Here is a 26,103-nt window from a genome sequence, read left to right as displayed (position 1 = left end):
TGTATACTGAATATCAAATAGTGTGACTCTAACCTACTCCGACTCTCCTGACTCTACTATCTCTTTGAATGAAGAGGTTTCTTTAAAGCGACATTAGAACTGTTTTCAAATTAACAAATAAAAAGTGTAGGTACATACTAAAGGAGAGGTCGAAATAAATGGTAAGAAAAATAATTTAAGTAAATAATAAAGTAGCCTAGTAAAGTAAACAAAATCATTAAATTGCTTATCCATTTTAAATAAGTAAATTTTTAAATTTTAATAATATAACATTAAGAAACGTTATTAAGCTACAAGTAATAAAGCAATACTTATATACAAACACATACACATTATAATAAAGAAACCATATCATAATAATGTAGAGAGTGTGTCACTTTTACTATCGACTTGGCCTTAACTACGTAACTACGATCATACGCGTTTGCAGACCTACAGATCTGGAGAACAGTTTGCGAATTTTGTCTATTAGGTATGTTTACTTTCTTGATATTGTCAGTATAAAAGTCTATTGGCTTATTTAATGTATTGAATATATTATTATTTTCGTATTCAACAAAATAATTACTAAATATATTGAATATTATTAAATAACAAACGAAAAATAAGCGACAAGTATAAAAAGCGTTGTTGAATTAATTAAAAAATAAAGGGTAAAGTTTATAGCAAAGTACGAAATTAAAATGAAATAAAAATAAAGATTTAAAATAGTGATAAAAACAAGTTGATTTGTTAGTTCCTATCATACTGAATATTTACCTTATCACACTTTATTTAATTTACGTCTTGACTTAATTCTACCTTTACAATTAAAAAAAAGTAGGTATTATGTTAGAAAAGTATTTATCAAAATACAAAATCAGCATCTAATAAATTTGTTTAAAATTGATTAAAAATTGTACTACATAACAGACTTATTTATATGATCGTGAAAAATTCTAAAGAAAAGTAATTAAAACAATTTTAGACACACTTATTGCGTGCTATATTACTATGCTATACGTGCTATATGTACTATACTATATTACGTGCTAAGGTTTATGTGTTTTATGTTTTTTTTTCAATAGCTTAAATAAAACATAATAAACCTACCTCTTAAGATAGAGACTTTGATTTCATCCTGGCAAAGTGTTATCACTCTTTCTATTTTTTGTGGCGCAGTTGGAGGGTTTCGACATCTTGTTTCCTGTAACAAAATATACAATATTGAGCTAAAGAAAAGAACAGTTATTACAGGTTTTAATTTATGGTGCAAGTAAGTATTAATTAATTTAATACATATGCATTTTTTTTTTGTTTTAATAATAGAATTAGATGGCTTAGTAATTAATTTAAAATAAGACCAGTATAAATATGTACTATAAACAACTGAAGAGTTTGTATTCATCACAAGTGTGAATGTAAGGTCAGAATCGAGGTTTATTTGTTATTTTGTATCTAGAATTTCATCCTTTTATCGCGTCTATTGTGAGATTAAGGAAACATGGAACCACATGTTATTCGCATCAAAAAATATAGAAGAAACAAAATATTAAATTGTGAAATCATTTTTAGAAAAAGTGATTAAAAATTTTAATAAAAGAATCAACTTCTGTAACAGTGGTCGAAGTGTAGATTTATTAGATATTATTTTTCATTAATAATTACCAAACCTTACTCTTTTTAACACAATAATAATTTGAATTATTGCCATCTAAATTTATTGTTTTATTTTGATTTTAAAACATTCTTGTTGAAAAAGTCTTTATTTTAATTTATTATTTATGAAATTAGTATGTAAAGTTTATTTTCCATTTGTTTATACACGATTAAATTATCTATATAAGTAAATAAAAACAAAGTAAGTAACGCCTTGACCGGTAATGGTCTAATAACTCATAAGATCATCTCATTATGCAGCTCTTCATGGTTGACTCGCGTTCGACACAAATGAATGTAAATAATGTAAAGCATAATTCACACAATCCTTTTGACTTTTTTAAATACGCTTAACTTTTTTTGTTATGTATAACGTGTATTTTTTTCTCCCCAGGCAAGCTATTTAAGGCATTTGTTTTAGATGACAGCTAACTGATAAAAAAAATAATAAGTATAGAAATTTTTTAAATAAATAAATAGCTACCCCCTGTATAGCTTTATAAATAAAGAATTTAAAAAAATAGCTGCTCCCTGACTCGGAAATTAAATAAAACCTACAACTCTGGAGTGAAAACTAACTTTAGTTTTTTATCAGATGGGAGGAAAGTGAAGTCATCAACAGACATTTATAATAACATAATTATATTATTAAGTAGTCTAGTTGGTACAGGTAAAATAATACGCACGTTTTCTTACTCGTTTACTGCGTATTTTTTTACTGAAGCGTTACCCCTAAATGTCAACGTTGTTCTATTAATAACTTTTTTTTTTATAGACAAGTAGGAAAAAGAACAAGATCACCCTCCAAGTACTATTAAAATTGTTTTAAAAATTGTTAGCTGATTACCTTTTTTAAGTGTACAACACAAAAGGTCATGACTGCGAAAAATTAAAGTTCAATAAATTTATTATTAACTCCACACTTCTATACAAGGCCTTTACATCACGACCAACATTTGATATGGGAGATTGAGCACGGTCAAGCTACAATGGACGGCTATTCATATAAAGGTACACGATTTATTATATCGCAATAAATAATAAATACATAAAAAAATTGGAACATATAAAAGATTTCTCATGTCAAAAATTGGTAAAACTTGTTTAAAGCAAAAATTTAAACAACGAATTTTTTTAATTTTTTTTTTGAAACGAGTATAGAGATTATTATTATTTTTTATTAAATGATTTTTTTAGTCTTGTAGTAGTTTGTACGTTCATAAAAATAACTACCGTTCTTAAATAATATTTAAGATTATATATTTACCCAATAATTTTATGTTCACAAGCAAAAAAAATAACGCAATATGAAATTACTATTAACATTGCGACAACGATACAACAATAACAAGCATTGCAGCTAAAATTACTATTATTTTTAACAATGTACTCATATAAATCTTAATCTCTATACCATTTGTGATGATTGCAGTACATAAGACCTTACATGTTTTCTCATGCCGATTTGTATTCCGACAAACTAATTACACCACACGTTGATATTAACTTAAAATTGTTATTCATAGAAAGTAACTGTACAAATATTGCTTGTATTATTAACACTATTAAGGTTAGCATTTATCAAGTGTAAAAAAATAATATGTGCAGGAGCATGAATAGAAAATCGAAAGAATTACGATAGAGAATTGGATTCAACTGTAACTTTTTTACTTACATTTTATTTCATTACGTGAAATACTGATTTTTATTTACGTTTCAAATTGTCACCGAATTGTTCTAGCGTATTGACGTTTTTTACAAAACTGGACGTTTTTACCTGATACAATATTTATTCTCAGAAATTAAATAAATGTATATTAAAATATTCAAAATAGTTTTTTCGCAGTTGGTAAAAATCAATCATCTTCGATACTAAATACATAATTAATAACTTTCACGGCCGCTTCAACCAGTATCACTTTGACATTTCAATTTTCGTATGTAGAGCATGCGTTGAAGTAAAAGTACCTAATACGAGTATATGGCCAATATACCCACTCGTAAAAGCTGCGTGATGACGCCAAATAAAACAAACTTTTTATTCACTAGTAAAAAGCTATATGTAGCTACTAGCTGGTACCCGCGACCTCGTCTGCGCAGGATTAGTAATTACTTCGAATAGCTTATTATTTTCTCAATATCTATCTTTATACCAAAATTCATCAATATGGGCTCTGCGACATAAAAATCAAATTGTTACTGCCAAATGTGCATTAGAAATCTATTATCAATTTTTATTGTATACTAGCTGACCCGGCGAACTTCGTATCGCCTAACAGTGACTTTTAAGTATTATCACAAATCTTTTGTATGGGAGTATAGAAAAGTGTTGTTTTTAGACTTTTTCAGGAAATTTAATTTTTTTTTTTGAATTTTTCTCTCCGTAAGAACCATCCTTGTACTTCAAGGAACATTTTAAAAAAAGAATTAGCGAAATCGGTCCAACCGTTCTCGAGTTTTGCGCTTAGCAACACATTCAGCGACTCATTTTTATATTATAGAAGAAGATATGGTTCACTATTTTTGCGATAATGTCATTACTCATACAAGAGAGATATATGCTGTCGGGGACTTTTTTGTAGGACTAATTAAGATAAACACTTCTCTTGTACATTATATACGTGTAAACTCTACAGTTTTTGCAGCGTACGCCAGAATAGCTCGGAGATGGTAGATTTATTTTTCCGACTTACTTGACAATTATCGTTATATTTGGGACAATTCACAAACTATCTTTAAAAATTATAGCCTATGTGTTATTCTAATGTATCAGCTATATTACTGTAAGCTTTCATTAAAATCCATTCGGTAGTTTTTGCGTGAAAGAGGAACAAACATCCAAACATCCATACATACAAACTTTCGCGTTGATAATATTAATAGGATTTATGTATCTATTTATTAAATAGTTTATAAACCTGATATCAACATAAGTAGATATTGTTGAAAGATTCAATCTAAAATATGTTATAAATATTTTTTAAAGGTTGTTTGAAAAAGGTCCCTTTATTGAATTTTGGTGCATATTTTTTTCTTGTTTCCTGCAAATTTCTGTGTTAGTGTTTTGTTTTTGTTTTAGGTCTCTGCTAAAAATATTTTCAACCACTTTTATTTTCAAAGTACTTTTAGGCGCTTTAAGGCTTTTATATTTAAAGCATGCCAATCTTTTAACATAACTCACCATTTATTTCTACTAGACGGTTATATAAGTTTTCCGTAAATTAGTAGTAGGCAAGAGACTTAAAGATATTTTCTATCTCGACTTCATTTATGTAGTTCGTTCTTACGCAATGAACTTAATACTATTGGAGCAATACCATTTATATTGAAGATATATGTGTTTAGAACATATGATACTTAAATATATAAAAAAAATGTAGTCAAATGTGACTGACTGACTAATTGATTAACTAACTGATTAAAAGGAACAAGTCATATACGCTTTTTCGAACTTCGTGATCTTGATTCACTGTTTAAGGCAATGATCATTAAAAGGTGTCACCGTGGTCAGAAATAGCATTTGAATCATCTGAAGTATTTTTCATACAATAAAAAAATAATATGCTCTTTTTGTAAAACATAATATGTATAAACATACAAAAAAATAATACGCATATCGTTGTAAAAAAAAATAAAAGTTGACATATGAAGGTAATAATTAGATATTTTTTTGTTTGTTACTTATTTTTTGCGTTTGAAAAAATATACTTAATAACAAAACTTATAATTGTAAAAATTATTTATATCTGGATCTATGTTTTTTGACTGACTTCAAAGAAAGGAGGAGGTTTTTAATTCGACTATATTTCTTATGTGCTACCTCACAATTTTTACTGGGTACACCGATTATGCTAAATTTGTTTTTATTCGAAAGCTGGTTCGTATCAAGTAGTTCCATTTAAATTTGGCCAAGATCTGATTAGTATTTTTTGATAATTTTAATAATACGCTTTTTTACCTGATTATTAATTCAATCACCTAAGTTGTATTAGGTTCTTGTCGATAAAAAAGGCGTTTTTTTTTTTTTTTTGTTCAAAATAAATAAGCAATATTTAAACAAGATGTCACAAAAAATCAGATTGATTAATAGCAATTTAATGAGAAATACCCACATTACAATGCAAATTATGAGTTTTTTATTTAATTTACTTAGTAATGTTTCTTTTTTGTAGAGAAATTACCGTAACCGTTAAGTGTATCGAATACATTACTTCCTATACTAGTTCACACGGCGTTTATTACTTTAATTATTGGATAATGACACACATTTAACAAGATCAACAGACATCTTATATAGGCACTGTATACTATAGACTTTATATATTAACTAGAATTTTACAAAAAGGTTTTGTTCAGTTCGCAGAGGTTTAAAATAAATAAATTTCTGAAATAAAAGTAACCTAAGTTACTCCTAACTACATCAGATATCTGCCAGTAAAACTCCCGTCAAAATCGGTCAAGCAGTTTCAGAGATTAGCCGGAACAAACAGACAGACAGACAAAAATTATACATCTATGTGCATTTAGTACAAAGCGGTTATTTTAATATTACAAACAGACACCCCAATTTTATTTATTTGTATAGATAGTACAGCATTGTAACTTTATAGTGTTGTAAGTTGGTATAGTTCTTAGCTGCATCAACAAAAAATTATGTCTGAAATATATTTTTTCAAATATTTAATAGCACTTTTTGCTCAATGTCAAGCAAAACTACGGTATGTATAATGCAAGTGCCCGTTTCTTCTTGTGCATTCTAACTGTAAAAAGAAATATATATTAAGTTTGTTGGTTTAAGAGTTAAATAACAAATTTATCTCTTAATAATATTACTATTAATAAATATTGTAATTTAAAGAAGTCTGAAGAACAGTTTCGTGGTCATGTGTATTTTAATATACTATTTCTTATCTTATTATCTTAGCTAACTTTTAGATACAATACAGCCAATGGTCTGTCACAACTGAGTCATTCGAAGTGGGCGCAACCTTGTCAAGTCATTTATAGACGTGCTCTCCATGTATAGTATTGCGTGGGTCGGTGACGCTAAAGGCTTTATCCGTTATGTTACTTGTAATCTGCGATGTTTTCGGCTATTTGATAAAGTCAAATATAATCGTCAAGCTTAAACGTAATATTTTTGCAAGATTAACTAACGTTTAAAATGTAGAATTCAACCAAAAATATTGTTTTGAAATTAATACGATTTACGCTACCCGTCTTCGGTCTGTGTATTTCAAAGCCAGCAGTTGGATGGTTACCCCGCCATCGGTCGGCTTCATAAGTTCCAAGGTGGTAGTGGAACTGTGTTATCCCTTAGTCGCCTCTTACGACACACACGGGAAGAGAGGGGGTGGCTATATTCTTTAATGCCGTAGCCACACAACTTGCAAGCATCATCTATTTTCTAGTGAACTATCAAATATATATTATGCTGCGACCACCCTCACGATTTATATGTAACATAAGTCGAGGCCTTATTCAGGATAGGGTGAGTTTATTATCCTTCTATATTAGATTACATCCTTCTATCTGTCCGCACCAATAAAAACAAAAAGTGAAAGGTGTTCAATTACGTTATAGAGGGGTAACACTGTGTACAAAATATTGCTAAGCGCTTAATCACGTACCATATGATTTATATATTGGTTGTGTATTAGTAAATGCGTGCAACTATACGCTTCATAGACGCTGACGAATGAGCTTGATATCAGCTGAGACCGTCATTTATAGATATAAGAAAATTATTAAGAAATAATTAACATATTTAAGAAAATAATTTGTAATTAAACATAATTTGTGATAATAAAGCAAAAACTGACAATATAATACAATATAAAAATGCTTATATTATAAACCAAAAAAATATATTTTACATAAAATAAAAGTTATATATCAAAAAAATTAAAAACAAAACAAACCATAAACTAAAGGTGGTCAGTCACAAGGAGACAAAGGGATTTTCGGCAAGTGAATGTGAACGATTAAATATAAATTCGAGCGACGCACTCCTAATGACCTTTATACTCAGATATGAAGGCCCTGGCCTTTGCTTTAGGGATTGGCGACAACAGCGTGTTTTTTGTAGCGACATTTTTACTTATCATCTAGACTTCTAACCCCAATTCAGTACGAAACTATAGATATATCTATACATCTATTCAAATAAATAAAATTGGAGTGTCTGTTTGTAATATCAAAATAACCGCTATTTAATAAATGTATATGGATGTATACACGGTACTTATACCAAAATAACATTTTTTCTGCATGTCTGTCTGTCTGTCTGTTTGTTCCGGCAAATCTCTGAAACGGCTGGACCGATTTTGACGGGACTTTCACTGGCAGATAGCTAATATAGTAAGGAGTAACTAAGGCTAATGTTATTTTAGAAATGTATTTATTTTACAACTACAAACTGAACAGTAAATTTTTTGTTTAAATTTGTTAATAGCATACACGCCGAAAGTCCCATCGTTATGTTCTTAGTCGTAAATGTATCCACTTTTTTATTTTATTTAATTCGTACAAATAATACTATCTATAAATATATATATTACTAATTTGTTTCCATCGTTAGTAAATTTTGCGCATATTTCTGTGGTCTGTATGCGCGCATATATATACATATTGACGATTCATTTTTATTAATATAGATTATACAAGTATTTATGTATCAAAACAATTAATTTAAATGTGTCCTCGACATACATTAGCAAAAAAATCGCAAACCAAACGTTGTTGCGTGGTCCTTTTTGCCATTTACAACTAACTGTACAATTCAATCGATTGCTTGATTGCTGTATTAGGCCATTTATATTACATTAGCTAACGGAAAGGGATGCAATGGTTTACATTTAGTTTTAGTAGAACGTAACGTAGATATTGCAATGACTAGCAACCATTGCACAATATTTGTCCCATTTTGCCGATAAACTAAAATGAGCCTTACATAAGTTTTGTTACGTAAGTTTTGAATGTTTTGCAGCATCTTCCTACTGTGAAATTGCCTATTCAGTTAATTGATTTGGTTGCTTATTTGAGTGGTTTACCGCGATAAGGAAGTTTGTTGGTTATGATAACGTAATGACTAACTATTGCTTTAATACTTACAATGCATAGTTTTTGGTTTACTAGCGAGACCAAGCCACCCCATAGTAAAGTAATTAACACCAGAAAATGGGTATATTTCTAGAATATTTTATTCAATTAGAATATTACTACAAATCATTTTGAACGTAGATACATAATCATATGATGCTTCTTCTTCTGGTTAAATGGCTTTCTATAGTCCCAAATGATCACAGATGATTTCGCCAATGTCACGTAGAAAAATTATCTTTTATTATATATATATTATGATGTATACAATTGTCCTATAGAGTTTTGTATGTCATACTCGTTACAGTCTAAACAAAATGAACTAAAATAAACAAAATAAATTAAAATAATCTAAACGATTTCCAAACAAGGTCTGTTTTTACCTGAATTTAATTTGACCTAAAAAAGATCCTAAACATTGCACTGGTACGGAATGGAGTTTCAGAACAGTATTTAGCGTTTTTTTTTTTTTTCTTTGCAGATAGAATTTCGATTACTTATTAAAAAGTCAATAAAAATTTGCATAAAAAGTTGTCCATTTTTTATACAAATAAATATGATTTGTTTTATTTTAATAGCGGGCTCATGTCCTACTTTTATACTTAAAAAACTGCAACGAATAGTTAAATTCGTTGAGTTTTTGTCTATCAGAATAATGTCTAGCTAGTTTTGTTTTCTACCTATTTGATTTAAACAAAAAAAGTTGTAATAGGTAATAACCTATTATTATAATAACAGGTATTAAAATGATAAATTAAACTGTTATTATTCTAATAACACTATCTCAGGTTTATTTTAAAATATTTTATTGAAGAACAATTTCCGAGTTTCAAATTTAATTTATTTTTACTCAAACGTTCTGTTTAATTAATAAATTCGCATTAATAAAAATTACGTAATTGTTTTATTATAATTCGTTGAATCCTAGTTTTTTTTTTCATAAGCGAGTTGTCAATTCTTAAGGTCCATCTAATTTTTTATAACAGACTGGTGTGAATATTTGTTTTTGTAATAAATGTACATTAACTGTGACATTACTTATTACAACTAAATTTATAGTTTAGTACACGTAAACTCGGACAGAAATCGAACTCTTAACCAAAGATCAGAAAACAGTACTATTGTCAACTGCGCTAAATTTAGAGGCTAGTTATATTATTGTTATGTAAAAATAATTGTTACATTAATGTATTTCAAAAAATCCAGACGACAGCATCGTCTTCAAAAATATTAAAATGTCACCTGTAAATAAAATAAAAGAGACTAGTTCTCTTCTCGTTCTATTACGATCTTAATAAAATACAATAAACTGGTTTTTTTATGCTATTTTTAAATTTTGGCAATCTAATGAAAACGTTTTAGTTCCTTGTGATGTTGTATCAATAAAAAAATTAAATATTAAATAAATTCTTTTTCACCAAACTTCCTAGTTTTTAATCATACCAAAGCAATATAGGTCTAGGCATTATATTTTGTGTGTTTTGAGTGTTTTCAGTCCCCCGACGCAGGATTATGTACTAGGGGCAGTTGAATGTCTACCGTTTATTTTTGTAACTAAATTGCAATAATATCTTAAGATTAGCGTGTATAAACAATGAACTCTATAGCGTTCACCTAATTTTATTATGTTGTACATACACGTAATAACAGTAATCAAATAAAACAATAAGAAAAGTTTTTATCGAAACTTGGAAGATATAATCTTGTGTCTCTATGTGAAGTCGCAAGTATTTACACGTATAAAATACGAGAATTACGTAAAATTCATGCACAATATTGTACTACCGAGCTGATAACGTTTCAGTATATGAAGCGCAACATACATACGTGGGAATACAGTATGTATGTGTACATTTGTAGGAATTGACTTAATTGTATTCTCATTTTGTGTATAAGATTCATAAATAACAAATATTTACAGCTATCTAGAATTTTTTTATGTGTGGTAGGTATGTTGTTTAAAATAATCCTAAATGGACATTTGCCATTAAAAAGGTCCAAATTTTGAAAAGATTCTAAACAGATATTTTTCAAAATAAACATCATAAGACAAGAAACAAGTATCATAGTTGTAACATAGTTTCGACCAATAAGACAAAAACTAAAATATTCCTGTTTACATCTTCCATGTTACTGTTTAAGACATTTAGGTAAAACAAAAGAAATGAAGGTCGACATTAAATTAGCGCACGCTATAGCGATTTCACTTTCTCCGTTGTTTCTACGCACCGGTTCCCAAGATCTGATAATTCTTGGCCGTAAAAACCTTAGCACTGATTGATCTGAATCATAAAACGGACCTAATTTGTGTAAAATAAACAAAATTTTATTTATTAATTCAAAAGTGTCAATATTATAACATAGCAACTAGAAATCCGCAGCAGCGTTTTGAGAGATAGTAATAATTGTCAATTGTTAATAGGAATAGTAAAAAGTTTAATAGCAATTCAAATCTTGTATTTAATAATATAATTATTAGAATTTTAAAATATGTATTTAAGTCTTCCCTAAGTTGAGGCTTGTTAACAAAGTTATAAACACATCTATCGTGTAGAGATTCTGGTTGAAAGTAAAATTCCAGTACAGTAGAACACAGCTCAGAATTTAAGCATACTTTAGTACGATACGACATAAGCCTCGACTATGTTATAGAGGGGTTACACCTCACATGTATACAAAATACGAAATAAAAATATTGCTAAGCGATAATAATCACGTTCCATGTGATTTATGTATTTGTTGTGTATTAGTAAATGGGTGCAACTATGCGCATCATAGACAATGCTAGAGGAGGAACAAAGTTGATGATCAGCGAAGACTGTCATATTGAAGAAAATAATTTGAAATTGAATTTAATTTGTGATAATGGAACAAAAGTAGCCGTGATCACACATTACAATATAAAAATGCTTTATTATGAACCAAAAAAGTTATAAATAAAAAGGAATAAAAAACAAAACAAATCATAAACTAAAGGTGGTCAGTCACAAGGAGACAAGCGTATTTTTCGGCAAGTGCATGTGAACGAATTAATATAAATTCGAGCGACGCACTTATTAAACGTAAGTATAGCGTGGTGACTATGGGCAACACACATGAGTTCACGCATTTTTTACGCGAACTTGAGGAGGCTTATGTCCAGCAGTTGACTGAAATAGGCTGGAATGATGATGATGATGATGAAATAAAGTCTGTAGCTTTTGCTCCTATTTTGCTCTATTTAGTTTTGTTCACAGGTCATACACATAACTTAGAGGTTCTATTTAATAACCCAACACACATTAAGGGGCGTACCTTACAAATACCATACATATTTATTATAAAAATGATAAACTGATCGTTTATTCTGCACGTGTTTTGATTCAGAAATATGTAAAGTTCTGTAAAAGCCTGTTGTAAATATCTCACAGCTGTAAAACGTCTCTTTTAGTACAAGGAAAAGAATTTCAGCGAAATAGCAACGCTGTTTCACAGCAAATAAAAGCGTAAAGCGAAAGTGCTTGTTTCAAAACTTCTCATCAACTGTAAATCATCAGTAGACGAAAATTCTAGACAAGTTCAGAATTTGAAATGTTTTGATGACAGGATTTTTTTCGTAAGTAAACATTGTAACACAAACATTGTACATTTGTAACACTCATAATATAGAGACTTTAAAGAAAATATTAGTACCTCGACCTTGAATCAAACAACTCTCTAAACTTTTCTTCTTTAAGTCAACACGAGGTTTTTATATTTTTAGTACACTTGCTTAGATAGAGATAAACAAATAAATAGATATATAATTATTATATATATATATATTTATATTTATAATTTAGATCACAGTCTTTATAGAGAGCGGCGTAATATTTAGTACTTTGAGAAATCAATCATCTTCAATAATACCTTTACTTGTATTGCATCAAGTTTTTTGATGACTCAATTTCTATTCAATAGATATAGAAAGAAATGACATGTGAATGAACCTTTTGCTAGTTTGTGGTTAGTGCTAACAAGCTGCGTGCGGAATCGATTAACATGTTGACTCTTGGTTAAACCGTACAGAATAGTGACAATTCGTAGCTTTTCACACAATTTAAATATTTCAAATTCAGTTATGATTAAAGTATTTTTAAGGTTTTACGTCTTAATTACAAGTTTTATGGACTTGTTTTATCAACTAATTTTTGTCTATTTATATTAACTAATTTTCGTTGCTTGATCAACGCCAACAATTATACACCCGATTTTAGTATTTAAGTAATACGTAATTAGTAAACACAATCCTTAATTTTTTATACGATTTCGAGTTCATTACGCACTGGATGAAATTGTATGTTCGAAAAAACGCTAATATATTGCCATTAATGTGATTTTTTTTTTTACATTTTTATCGATTTCATTCATATTAGGTTTTGATGCCTCTCAAGTGGACATAACACAATTTACGACTTTCTTTACATCTAAAAGAATTGATAATATTTTCTATATTACAAACCATTCCGCGTGACTTCCATTAATATAATATTTTTGATTAATTCTCCACTCCATTAAATCTAGCTTGTAGCTCCACCGCCCCTATAGACATTGGCCTGCATCTTTTATAGCATATTGTTTATCTCAGTAAAGAGAAGTTCTAACGCACAGAAGGTCTTTTTTATATGGTATGGTATGTACCCATTAAATTTAATAGAGACCTGATGAGAACTTTTTGAGTTATTACTAAATACCATGATAAGGAAAACAGGATCTGATGATGGCAACCCAGAGAAATCGGGGAACCCTCGAAAATCCTAGTGGCGACTAGTGCGTTTTTCAATTTTTTCTACTACAGACCTACGTTGTATTACTTGTCGCAATGTAAATTAAAGTCGGGTTTTTTTTTTCGTTTTGAAAGCAAACATAATTATAGTCACCGTACACGAAGCAGTATTATACTTGACAAATATTTTGACTGTAACACAATTTTATTTTAAAATTTTAAGCAGGCGCCACCGGACAGGATATCTTTGGTAATTTTTTGCTTAATTTTTACATAATTTATTACAAATCAACAGGTGTTTTCAACATATTTTGACCCTTAAAACTCTACTATATCTGATTATATCATAATAGGTCGTTTATATGACTTAAGTAACAGTCACACGCTTTCAAGGTTGACAAGAATCTGGAGCATGTGCAAAACAAGTTGATTGATTTTAAAGTGATATTTTTTTTCTTGGTGATTGTAAAATTTACTGCAACTAATTTAATTTAGTTAATTATCTGTATTTGTATTACTTTGAGTTATTTAATAATAAATAATAACACTAGTAATTAATAAATTAATAATACTAAATAAATACTATATATATATTTTGATGAAATAAATACTAATGCACTATTATAAATTTTGGTAATTTTAATAATTTTATTAGTTAATTACTTACAGTCTCAGCCGATATAACACTATCACTTAATTGAACGCTGAAAACGTATAAACACCACAGAAGCGCACTAACTTTATACATTTTTATTTACTTTTTTTACAGAGATAAAACAATTATTCAATGAAATCAATAAGCGATAGAAATAAATTTAATTATCGAACGTATTTACGCGATGTGAGGCGAAAGGCGCGCGACCGAACGCAATATGAAACTTGGTTGTAAGTGCGCTGATTTTTGAAAGGCCCGCGTAGGAGGGTTTCGCGCCTATTTCAAGCTGTCACTAATCGTTCCGTTTCTGCAATAGATATTTATATATGACAACAAATAAGGTTTTATATTAATTTGAAATAACAATGTATACTTTTTACTAAAATTAATAATTGTTTTGCTAGCAAACGAAAAAAACCGACTTCAATTACATCAACAAGTAATGCAATGTGTAAGTAGACGAATAATTGTGTTTGCTCGCAAACGAAAAAAAAACCGACTTCAATTACATCGAAGAGTAATACAACGTAGATCGACGAAAAAATAGTAATACTTTGTTCGTATTCCATATAACGCGACATTATAAAATTGTAGAATTATATAATGTTCTACTGTTATTTCTAACATTTTGTTAGCGATTGTAGGCAGAAATTTCATAAAAGGCCCGTCGTCGATTCGCGCGAAGCGCTGACATCGCTTATTACGGCGGGTTTTTTAGTTGAAGCGGATTTATATTGAATTACGGTTTATGTCTTTTTTATTAAAAATATGTAATGTTCATGTTTTCACACAGCTCCGATGCACGACTGGAGTTTACCCCTTCAGATCAACTGTCTAAATAGGCACAAAAAGGCTTACTAGTCTAAGAAATATATTATTACTATATCAAATTGTGAATAAATTAATGCAATAACGCCATCTATCGGAACCTAATTGCGTTATTAGAAAACGTCTGAACGCCATCTCTAACAAGGTCATTCGTTCAGTAGATTTTACTGTTCAATTTTTTCATTCCGGGGCCTTAAATGAAAATCGATTCTTAAGGAGAAAACTCCAAAAACAGTCAAGTAAATACGCCATATCAGATATAGCTCAAAAAGTTCGAGTCAAATCTCAATTATATTTAAATGGGACCACATGATAAGCACCACCTATCGATTAAAAAAAGAATCATCGATATCGGTCCACCCAGTAAAATAGTAATGAGGTTAATATAACGTTGGTCGACGTAAAATAGCCAAGTAAATACCAAGTATTAGCGATAACTCAAAAATTAAAAGCTCAAATATATTTATAACGAATAAACTGCTACTCTCTACTCTAGTGGAATATTGTAATTTGATCGATAGTGAACGAAGTAATTTCATAACATTTTGATAGATGGCGTTGTGGCAAAGTATTGAACATGACCACAGTCGTCTTAACATCGTCATGTAAATACGTGTCATCAAAGATTACTCAAAAATTGCTCATTATATCTCAATCATATTTAAAACGGACAACATGACAAGTATTACCTTTTGATTTATACAAAAAAGATCAAAATCAGTGCACCCAGTAAAAAGATATAACGTTTATTACAACGTAGGCTGACGAAAAAACCGTCAAGTAAATACGCAATATTAGATATAACTCACAAATTACGAATCAAATCTCAATTAAATTTGAATGGGACCACGTGACAAATAGTAGCTTTTAATTTATATAAGAAACGTCAAAATCGGTGCACCCAGTAAAAAGTTATGAGGTATAATACAACGTAAGGTGACGAAAATAATGTCAAGTAAATACGCGTTATCAAAGATTAATCAAAAAGTAGTTATCAGATCTCGATAAAATTTATATGTGACCACATGATAAACATCAGCTTTCGATTAAAGTAAAAATTATCAAAATCGATACACCCAGTAAAAAGTTATTGCGGATTTTCAAGAGTTTCTCTCGATTTCTCTGGGATCCCATCATCAGATCCTGGTTTCCTTATCATGGTACTAAACTAGGGATATCCCCTTTCCAACAAAAAAAGAATTATCAAAATCGGTATACCCAGTAGAAAGTTATGTGGTATAATACAACGTAGGTCGACGAAAAAAGCGTCAAGTAAAAACGCATTATTAGATATAATTCGAAAAGTAGTTGTTAGATCTCAAATAAATTTAAATGGGACCAATCGGCACACACCACCTTTCGATTAAAACAAAATTTGTCGAAATCGGTCTACCTGGTCAAAAGTTCTGATGTAACATACATAAAAAAAAAAAAAAAAAAAAAAAAAAAAAAATACAGTCGAATTGAGAACCTCCTCCTTTTTTGGAAGTCGGTTAAAAAATTAACAAACGTACTAGTCGCCACTACGATTTTCGAAGGTTACCCTCGATTTCTCTGGGATGCCATCATCGGATCCTATTTTCCTTATCATGATACCACCCCTGGGAATCCAACAAAAAAAGAATCAGCAAAATCAGCATAAACGACAAAGTTATCCGCGAAAATACATAAAAATATGATATACGGTTGAATTGAGAAACCTTCTCCTTTTTTGAGTCGGTTAAAAAGGTAATGGCTACGAAACGGTATTACTGAATTCAATTAAACTTCAAAAGCAATTTGTAAAGCGACGATTGCTAACAATCTTCGCTTTACAAATGAAAAGCGCTTTTTTATATAACTAGGTCGGCAAACAAGCGTACGGCTCAGGAACACAGCACTGGTTGAAAACAGTATTATTTAGCTGCGATCTTCTGTAAGGTTGAGGTACTACCCCAGTGGGAGTGCTCCATATTTTAAGCAGGAAATTTTCTGCTGTGCCCTACCTCAGTTAATTAATTAGTTACGGCTAAAATTGAAGCTATACTGATTCAAAATGTAGATTCTACAGAGAAGAATAAAGAAACTCCACGGTTACTCTTTTAAAAAACTGTGTTTTATTATAATTAATAACTATACGAATGTACATTACATATTAATAAGATTTTAGACTATTTTGTTATTGTTAAGAAGATAAATAATAACATAATTGTGTTTGCAGGCAAACGAAGAAAAACCGACTTCAATTATATCGACAAGTATAATACAACGTAGGTAGACGACAAAATAGTCAAGTAAATACGCATTATCAAAGATTACTCAAAAAGTTGTTATCAGATCTCAATGAAATTTAAATGTGACCACATGATAAACATCGGCTTTCGATTAAATTAAGAATCATTAAAATCGGTACACTCAGTAAAAAGTTATGCAGATTTTCAAGAGTTTCCCTCGATTTATCTGGGATTTCTTCATCAGATCCTGGTTTCCTTATCATGGTACCACACCGGGAATATCTTCTTTTCAACAAAAAAGAATTATCAAAATCGGTTCATAAACGACGAAGTTATCCCCCAACATACATACATATATATTATTATTTTGAAGTCGGTTAAAAATGGTACAATTATGAATTATATAATATTATATATCTGTCTGAGATTTCTCGTCCCATTTTTATATATTACAATAGACGAAACAAAAAGCTTGTTCACGCGAGAAAGTCTACGGGACAATTTTATTGTCTTAACGCTTTTTATTGATTACAAAGAGCGCTTCATAAATTATCTATGAAATTAATTTTCTATTAAAAGAAGACTTAATTTTTTTTTTTTCATATAATAACGTCAATTTTTTATAATATTTATAGATTAAAAATTGTTTGTCTATTAAAATTAATTGTTTGTTAATTAAAAATTTTATATCTATGTATAGACCATCTCCTCCGCCCCGAGATTGCTTGAAAGAGATCTTTTTTCAGCGATGAGGCCGCTCTATGTACTTTCGAATGAAAATGAAATAATCTATTTTACTCATCATCATCATCAATTAATTATTAATAAATTATTTCTAAGAACGGATAACAATTATTATTATTAATAAGAAAAATATTTACACAAGATATATAGACCTAACCTATATAATTATATAGACTATAGAGAGGATGAACACCTAAATTATAGGTCCGGAAATTGAAATTACACAAACACGAAAGCTCAGAGTTTAACAAACAGCTGTAAGGACCTTATACATAAAATTGTCATGAGCAGGTTTCGAACTAGCAACAATCAGTTGCTATGATAACTACCCCAATCTTACATCGGATAACATACGTCTAGATGATTAAATATTATTAATCATATCCTTAAAATCTCGGTATTATTACTAAACATAATTTGAATATTCTTTAATTACTTTCAAAGGTTTATGAAATGCATAATTATGATAGTTATCGCTATGAAGCAATGTACTAAAGTAAGACATAGACATATGAGGCGCGCGAATCTAGGTCCTTTGTGAAACCTAAGTTGAGTACTTTAATATGTGCTAACTATATTTTATCTCGTGATGTATAGCGTGTTATGTCTTCATCTCGGATGATGAAATTATTATAGCAGGAAAATACAAACATAATTAATATGAAAAATTTCAGTATAAATTTGTAGCCTTAACCTAAATTGATTTTTAAATCATCATTACAGCCTATACAGTCCACTGCTGGACATAGGCCTCCACAAGTTTACGCCAAAAATAACGTGAACTCATGTGTTTTGCCCATAGTCACCACGCTGGGCAGGCGGGTTGGTGACCGGATTTTTAAATGATATGGAGGAAAAAAATATTTGTAAAAACGAATGTTACTCTATTATTATAGAGTAGTAAGTAGAGTCATCAGAAGCAATAGCGTCTGCAACAGAACAAAGTGAAACATTCAGAACGACCATCGCGGTAAGTTTACAGGTAAAAGGTTTGATAGTGATCATAACGTACAGGTACATATAATAATATTAAATGCTTTATGCTCAATGGCCCCAGTAGAATGAGACTTGTTGGGAATTCGCATTCCTTAGCGTTACACAGTGTCTGACTAGCCTGTTGGTGCAGTTTGCAGTTATTCTGTTTTGATCCAAGGTTTGAAGCTTCGATATCCATCCCAAGCCTAGGTATAAAATAATAATGTGTTTGGTTATTTATAAAAAAAAAATGTAGCCACAGGAGCTCTGAGTACCTTAGACACCCTAACATTTAAACACTATTTGAAAGGAGTGTTATTAAGATATGATCATTTGTAAGGTTGATTGAGTTGGGCTGCTCTATATTAATTTTAAAATACCGCCAATGCTTTAGCGTTGCGGGACAAAAATAATACTTACAATGTTTTTGATTCTAAAAATATCAAAAATATTAATGAACTCGCTCGGTCGTGATATATATTTTATTAAATTAAAATAAATTTAAATTATTTAAAATCTGACCTTAACATCATTAACGTCTCATTATATAATTTTATTATAAATTTAAATAATAAACATAGCATTAAGTTTAGAATGAAAAACGTCATAAAACAAGTGTATCTAAAAATTAATTTTATATGCTTGTTATGTAGTTAATAACTGGTTTATTGAGATAAATGATATTTAAATGGTAAATATGTAATAGGTTATGTAAGAATTTAGTTACATATTTTAATTTTTATTTACAAATTGTACCAAAAATCTATAAAGTAACACTAAAGTTGTATCGTTGAACCCACCCAAAGATTGTTCCACGCCAATCAAACATAAAATTAGTTATATGAATAATATATATTAACTAGCTGTGCGCGCGTGGAATTTAACAAAAAAGTTATTTTTCAGTTCTCAGAGTTATAAAATAAATAAATTTCTAAAATAAAAGTAAAAGCCTCAATTACTCCTTATTACATCAGCTTTCAGAGATTAGCCGGAGCAAACAGACAGACAGACAGACAAAAATTGTAAAAATGTTATTTTGGTATAGGTGTCGAGTATGCATCCATAATTGTGCATTTAGTAAAAAGCGGTTATTTTAGTATTACAAACAGTCACTCCAATTTTATTCATTTGTATAGAAAATAAAAAAATATTTTATATAATTACTATTTTTTTTTTTCTAGTATTTGTTTGAATCAGCAATTCGACAATAGCAAATTTCGGACTCTAGTATTCTACTCTAAAAAATCTTGAAATTTTTTGTAGGAACAAAAATATTTTTAGGAATACAATATATTTTTTTTTATTTGTTTATTTATTTATTAACTAGTATACATTAATATTAAAAGCTCAATATAAAGACAAAACACTCTTTTAAAAAAGGATTGGTACTAATAAAAACTGATGAAATCATGTTGGTCGCATTTTAGAAATATAAAAAGTATGAAATTTTAGCCACACATAGTATCAAAATAATTTTATTTTTATTTTTTTATATCAACACAAATTATTTATTTTCATTATGTTTTGACACATATTTCACACTGGGACCATTATGGAAGGTAACTCGTGACTCTCCTTTCTTGGTCCTGCCAGTAGTTACTTTATCAAGAGATCTACTAGAAGTTGCACTTCTACTCAACACCTGCATGGAAATGAGTCGACGTTGTGACGTCAATGTTGAGCGCCTGTCATTATAGTATTCTTCGATCTCTTGTAGAGTTAGCTCTTTCGTTTCTGGCAGGCAAAAGTATAAAAAGATGCAACCTGGTTGAAATAAGAGTTTATACGTACATATTATGTATTTTTTAAGAAACATCTCTGTTTTTAGAAGATTATATTGTAGTTAATTTGATTCTCTTTCTTGTTATAAAGTTATACTTTTCATACAGAAAAATGATCCCTTAAGCGTTTAAAGTCAATAGACAACATTAATTCAAGTATGTTATTTATATAACTAGCTGACCCGATAACTTACGGTAATGAAAAATAGATTTTGGCCGATTCTCAAACCTACCCGATATGCACATAAAATTTCATAGTATTTTATTAACCCTTTTAACCCCCCCCCCCCCCCCCCCATATATAATATAATTTAGGGCTATGAAAAATAGACGTTGTTCGATTCTCAGACCTACCGACATGCATACAAAATTTCATGAGAATCGGTCAAGCCGTTTCGGAGGAGTTTAACTACAAACACCGCAACACGAGAATTTTATTTATTAGATTATATTTTATTAGATTAACATTTTTAAGTATTTCCATAAAAATTATCTTTACTGAAATCGTATTTCATTAGTATCCCGCACGATTTCCAATTTGTTCTAGTAAAAAAACACTGTATAACATAGTTTGTTACTTTTATCATAACACTAGAATATTATAATTTAATATTTACTTCTTTATAATATATTATAGATAAAATCATTCACCTGCCAAAGAACAAACGCCGAAAGCAAGGATTGTATTTGAAAAACCAAGACCGTCTCTCACATATGGATAACATATATTAGAACAGAATATAAATAAATTTAAATTTGATATTGATATCCCTCCAAGTAAACCTCTAACCTGAAAAGAAGTATATTTAAAATAATAATTTAATATTTTTATTTTTATTGTTATTTTAAAATAAATATTTAATAACCAATCATAGAATGATTTTATCCGATTTAATTAGTTGAAAGAGAAATAAAAAAAAAAAAATCGACAATCATAGCACAACTAATAATACCAGTCCTAGTAATGGAAAAACGTAGACAATGATAAAATTTCTGTTTATAACATTATTTTTTTATTTTTATATTATAGAAAATAATTAGTTACTTAATTTGTAGTCTTTAAAACTTCTGACTCTATTTCGATAATCTTTTAACCAACCAGAAAGCTAAGAGGGTATATTGGGGGCTCGGACTACTGATACCCGACCGTGAAAATTGGAGCCCTGGGCTTAGTATGAACGTTCGCCCTAGAAAATCTCCTAGTGTAACCGCATCTTAGTTTACGAAGAGTTTGTAATGGATTATCTAGTACGTACAGAGTCAACGCTTAAATATTTTAAAATAATATTCAATTTGAAAATAACAATTTAACAAATCAAGACTGTTCACTCACTTGTAAGGGATATAGTTCATACATAATGAGTGGAGGTAGAGTGTAGTAGCCCATCGTTACGAACATGATGTAAATCATATAGCCAATCTGTGGTAAAATCGTTGATTGCTCCTCGTATTTGATCAGGAGACTGAGAGAGATACACACTATGCCGACACCTAGACCTGCAATTTTGACATTATTTTTATTATAGGTAACAGCCGACTGGTATAAGTACAAACCACCACACCAGAGCGGTTGTTAAACGCCATGCTTATTTATAAATGTTACGACTGCGTGTGGTATATTAAGAAATACAATTAAATTCATTTTTATTCAAATAATTCAAAACAAATATATCTCATTTTATTTCTATAACTGTACTGTGGCTATAACTAGAACAATAATTGCCGCGTTTAATTCACATACACTAAAGAAGAATTGCTGGTAAAACGTACAACTTCGCAACAACATGAGTTGTATAATCTAAAAAGTATAAACTTTAAAACAGTGGTACCAGAAATTATCGCCAAAGGTCTTCGACCGACGTGGAAAATAAGAACAGCAGTTATTATTGAGATAATAATCCTTGTAATGCCTAGAGCAACATTTCCTACTTCAGCGTTAACTGATGACTTTGATCTCTGTTAATAACACAAAAATCACATTACTTAAAGAGTTACAGCGAACATCCGTGCATACTTTTACAAATCTACAAAAACACATATTTTCTCAAGCAATTATAATCATTAAGGAAAAAATCCTTTTACTACTTCTCATTACTTATCAAGTCTCAGTCTATCAATCTCATTCATTATAACAAGGTAGAGCTAAGTTACCAAAGTAGGTACGTATCAACTAAATAATTAATACCTCCAATATATCAACTGTCCACATGAAAATAACCGATGAACCCGACAACTGAGATATTATAACATAAATTGTCATAAGACAAAAAGGTTTGTAAGAGGATCTTTTCAGCAACGCCATTAACTGCTCCTTAAAACATAACCTAAATTTAATATGTAAAATAAAACGACTTTACTAAAATCTTTTAAATGCGTTTGTGGGTAATATTACTTGTGAATATCATTGTCATTCTTAAAATCTTCAAGTTCTTCCATTTCAGCTTCAATATTATATTTTTTACACCGAAATTTCTTTAGAGAAGCCTTCGCATCCTCTATTGTTGCTTTTTGAAGTAAATAATATGGTGTTTCAGGTAGACGGAAATAAACTAGACATAGCGACAATGTAAATACACTGCTCACGTAGCACAATGTTGACCATTTTAAAACTGACCCTAAAGTTGCCTGAAAATTGTTGACTACTATGTATTGTAGAAATTATTGACTTATTATATATAGAGTAATAGACAAAACAAAATCTTGGTAATTTTTACCTGAATAGTGATACCAATAGATATAGCAATATTAGGAAAGGAACCAATCACGCCTCTCATATTTGGTAACGAAACCTCCGTCATGTAAACTCTTGGCACACACATCACCATACCAATACCGACGCCAGTAATAACTCTACCTTTAAATATAATTTATTCAAATTCATAATATGACGTCATTATAGTTATTTTACTTCAGTTATCTTCTTTAGCTTAGGTATATTACCTTAAACCTAAGGACCTTACCACTAAGCCTAGTCTCTTACGCTTTGGTCATACGATTTTAACTAACATAAAATAACAAAACATTCGCTATTGCAATCAAATTTTGTTAATCACTTAAAATAGTGTAAATTTAACTTACGATTACAGAATTGATTGTTAAAATTTCAATCGACTCAAATTAAAATCTTTTTACTAACCCAGTATTATATATTTAGCTGAACTAGCAACACCAGTTAGAAGCCATCCTAAACAAACTGGTAGTTGACTATAAATGAGCATAGTTCGACGTCCAAATTTATCTATTAAATATCCGCATATCAAGCAACCAACAAGAGATGCTAATGATAATACACTGGCTGTTAAATAATAATAGATTATTTTTCACTAAAATTTAACTTAAAAAATAAAAAAAATACTGTCAAAAATGATAACAAACCAATCCACGATTCATCAGCAAGTGAAACTTTTACAGTAGAATCAGGTAACTGCAACTGTGGAAGTGTTACGGCTGAAAAACCATAAGCCAAACCAATTGTCATCATTGATAAATTTACCCAAATACCATAAACCAATTGAATCAGTGAGGTTTCTGTCCAAAAGCCAGGATCTGGATAATTGACTTGCAACTCTTGGGACATTATTTAATCATTGTATGTCAATGTGAGTATATGACAAGGGTTCTTATAAAACTATTCTTCTTTCACAAATTGAAATATTTCTTATGATTACTGTCATTTTGTAATTGTCAAGTAGCAAGCTTTTTTAGTCATATATTAAAAAAAGAAAAAACGTCGTGGTTGTTCTTAAACACTTTATTTTTAGAAAAATTAAAGTTAAAAATTACAAATTTAGCTGCCATCTTCTTTTCCATTTAGCAATGTTTGACTTTTTTTTACATTTTTGATGTTTTAACAAATTTAGGATAAATAAAGGGTCTGGTATACCTATTATTGACAAAATCTGCCATAAAAATTGGTTTAGCTTCTTTACCCATGCGATTCTTTATTTTTTCTTCGAAAGCTGCTAATATTTGTAAAAGCGTTCCTCGAGAAATTGAATCGAATTCAATTCCATCTCCTTGACGGACTGATTTTTTTCCTATAACATTAATTATAATCGTATAGATGCTTCATAAGATTTTGAATTATAATTTTTTTTTCTTTATTTTAAATAAAACAACTCCTATATGGACTATGTCAGTATTTGATTTCATATGGATGCAGAGGGCCTCTAACGCCTATTCAAAAAATAGACGATATTTATTTTTTACTAAAGAAAAATATATAAATTTAATAGTTAAATAAAAGATTGAATAATAAATAATCAGATTGGCAACTCTGAGATCGATCTGTGTTGCTAACTATCGAACGAAACAGGGAATTCCCCTGTTGCTCGTGTTTGGTCTGTGTGTTTTTAGAGGAGAAGGAGAGAGAGCAGAGGGAATTAATTAGAGTCGAATTTTTATTTAAAAAATTATTTGTTGAAAAATGGTCAAAATCTATGCTTAATAGACGTTTACTTTCTTTGAGGATTGTATACATTATGCATAGTACTTTATAAAGCAACCGCTGCGTAAGAAGAAAATAATTTGTTTGATTTTGTAATTATGTGTGATTTGTGAATTTCTACATTTGTTAAAAAAGATTAATTTTCAATTATGACTAGAAGAGAAGGTGACAATATAGTGCCTCGATCACTATACAAAACAGTTTATTAAAAAATTGTAATTAGGAACTTGAATAATAATTAATAGGCCCGCCAGTACTAGTAGCCCAAGGCCCAAAAAACTCACAATCCACTCCTGTTCTAATGAGATATTGTTAAAATTATTACCCTTTTCCTTTTGAAGGTTGGGTAGGTCCGCAGTACACCAGTGCAAGATAACGAAACAGAAAACAATGCAGTGCATGTTTTCGAACATTTGTAATAGTTTGCACTATTGCATTGATTGCACAAATATTATTGGATCTATTCTGAGATATTTTGAAACAAAGACTGCATTGTTCTAAAAAGCCATAGAAATTTCTTTTATTTCGTTTTAATTTTACTGTAGATCAATTTGTATCAAAAGCGTTTGTTAAATGGGTATTTTTTTTTTTTTCATGGCCAAATGGGTACTAGGCAATTTAATAATTCATTACAGAAATATCACAAGTAAAAAGTTTTATGAAAATGTTTTAATGTTTGTTACTTTTTGCTACTAAAATAATTAAACCCTTGCGAAGAAGCGCTATTTGAATATTTGAAGAGCTGTGTTACAGATAGTAATAAAAAAGTGATAAGCATCTAGATTTTAATGTGTTAAATACTTAATAAATTAAAGGTGCAAAAGGATTACAAATAATAAAAGACAATCAAATTGTATTTTCTTAAATTTATTAACAAATACTTCATGGTAACATTGTTTTTTTTTGAAAATTGTTAACATCTCCTGGCACATTTTAAATATGAACATTATTAAAATAAGTATTTGGAATTTTTGTAA

The 26,103-nt window shown here is 29.5% G+C and overlaps 2 protein-coding genes across 2 annotated transcripts in view; both read right to left on the bottom strand.

Annotated features, from left to right (window-relative positions):
• The window catches only part of LOC123654210 (general odorant-binding protein 70), a 28,851-nt gene extending 14,430 nt beyond the window's left edge, over positions 1-14,421 (bottom strand). The window contains exons 1-2 of the mRNA XM_045590128.1: positions 14,151-14,421; positions 1,093-1,186 (exon numbers count right to left, since the gene is read on the bottom strand). Coding sequence (XP_045446084.1) covers positions 1,093-1,186; positions 14,151-14,231 — 175 coding nt within the window. The 5' untranslated portion in view covers positions 14,232-14,421. The remainder of the gene's footprint in view (positions 1-1,092; positions 1,187-14,150) is intronic.
• Positions 14,422-20,402: 5,981 nt separating this feature from the next.
• LOC123654494 (facilitated trehalose transporter Tret1-like) lies at positions 20,403-24,256 on the bottom strand. The gene is made up of 9 exons (XM_045590393.1): positions 24,055-24,256; positions 23,816-23,974; positions 23,394-23,533; positions 23,072-23,304; positions 22,865-23,003; positions 22,509-22,635; positions 22,013-22,176; positions 21,331-21,469; positions 20,403-20,662 (listed from the first exon to the last, which is right to left on the bottom strand). The coding sequence occupies exons 1-9, from the start codon at positions 24,254-24,256 to the stop codon at positions 20,403-20,405; spliced, it is 1,563 nt and encodes a 520-aa protein (XP_045446349.1).
• Between the last annotated feature and the right edge of the window lie 1,847 nt (positions 24,257-26,103).

Source organism: Melitaea cinxia, chromosome 6 (genome assembly GCF_905220565.1).
Source record: "Melitaea cinxia chromosome 6, ilMelCinx1.1, whole genome shotgun sequence".
Classification (NCBI taxonomy): domain Eukaryota; kingdom Metazoa; phylum Arthropoda; class Insecta; order Lepidoptera; family Nymphalidae; genus Melitaea; species Melitaea cinxia.
The sequence above is the reverse complement of the archived record's forward strand: the minus strand, read 5'-3'. Positions and strand labels throughout refer to the sequence as shown.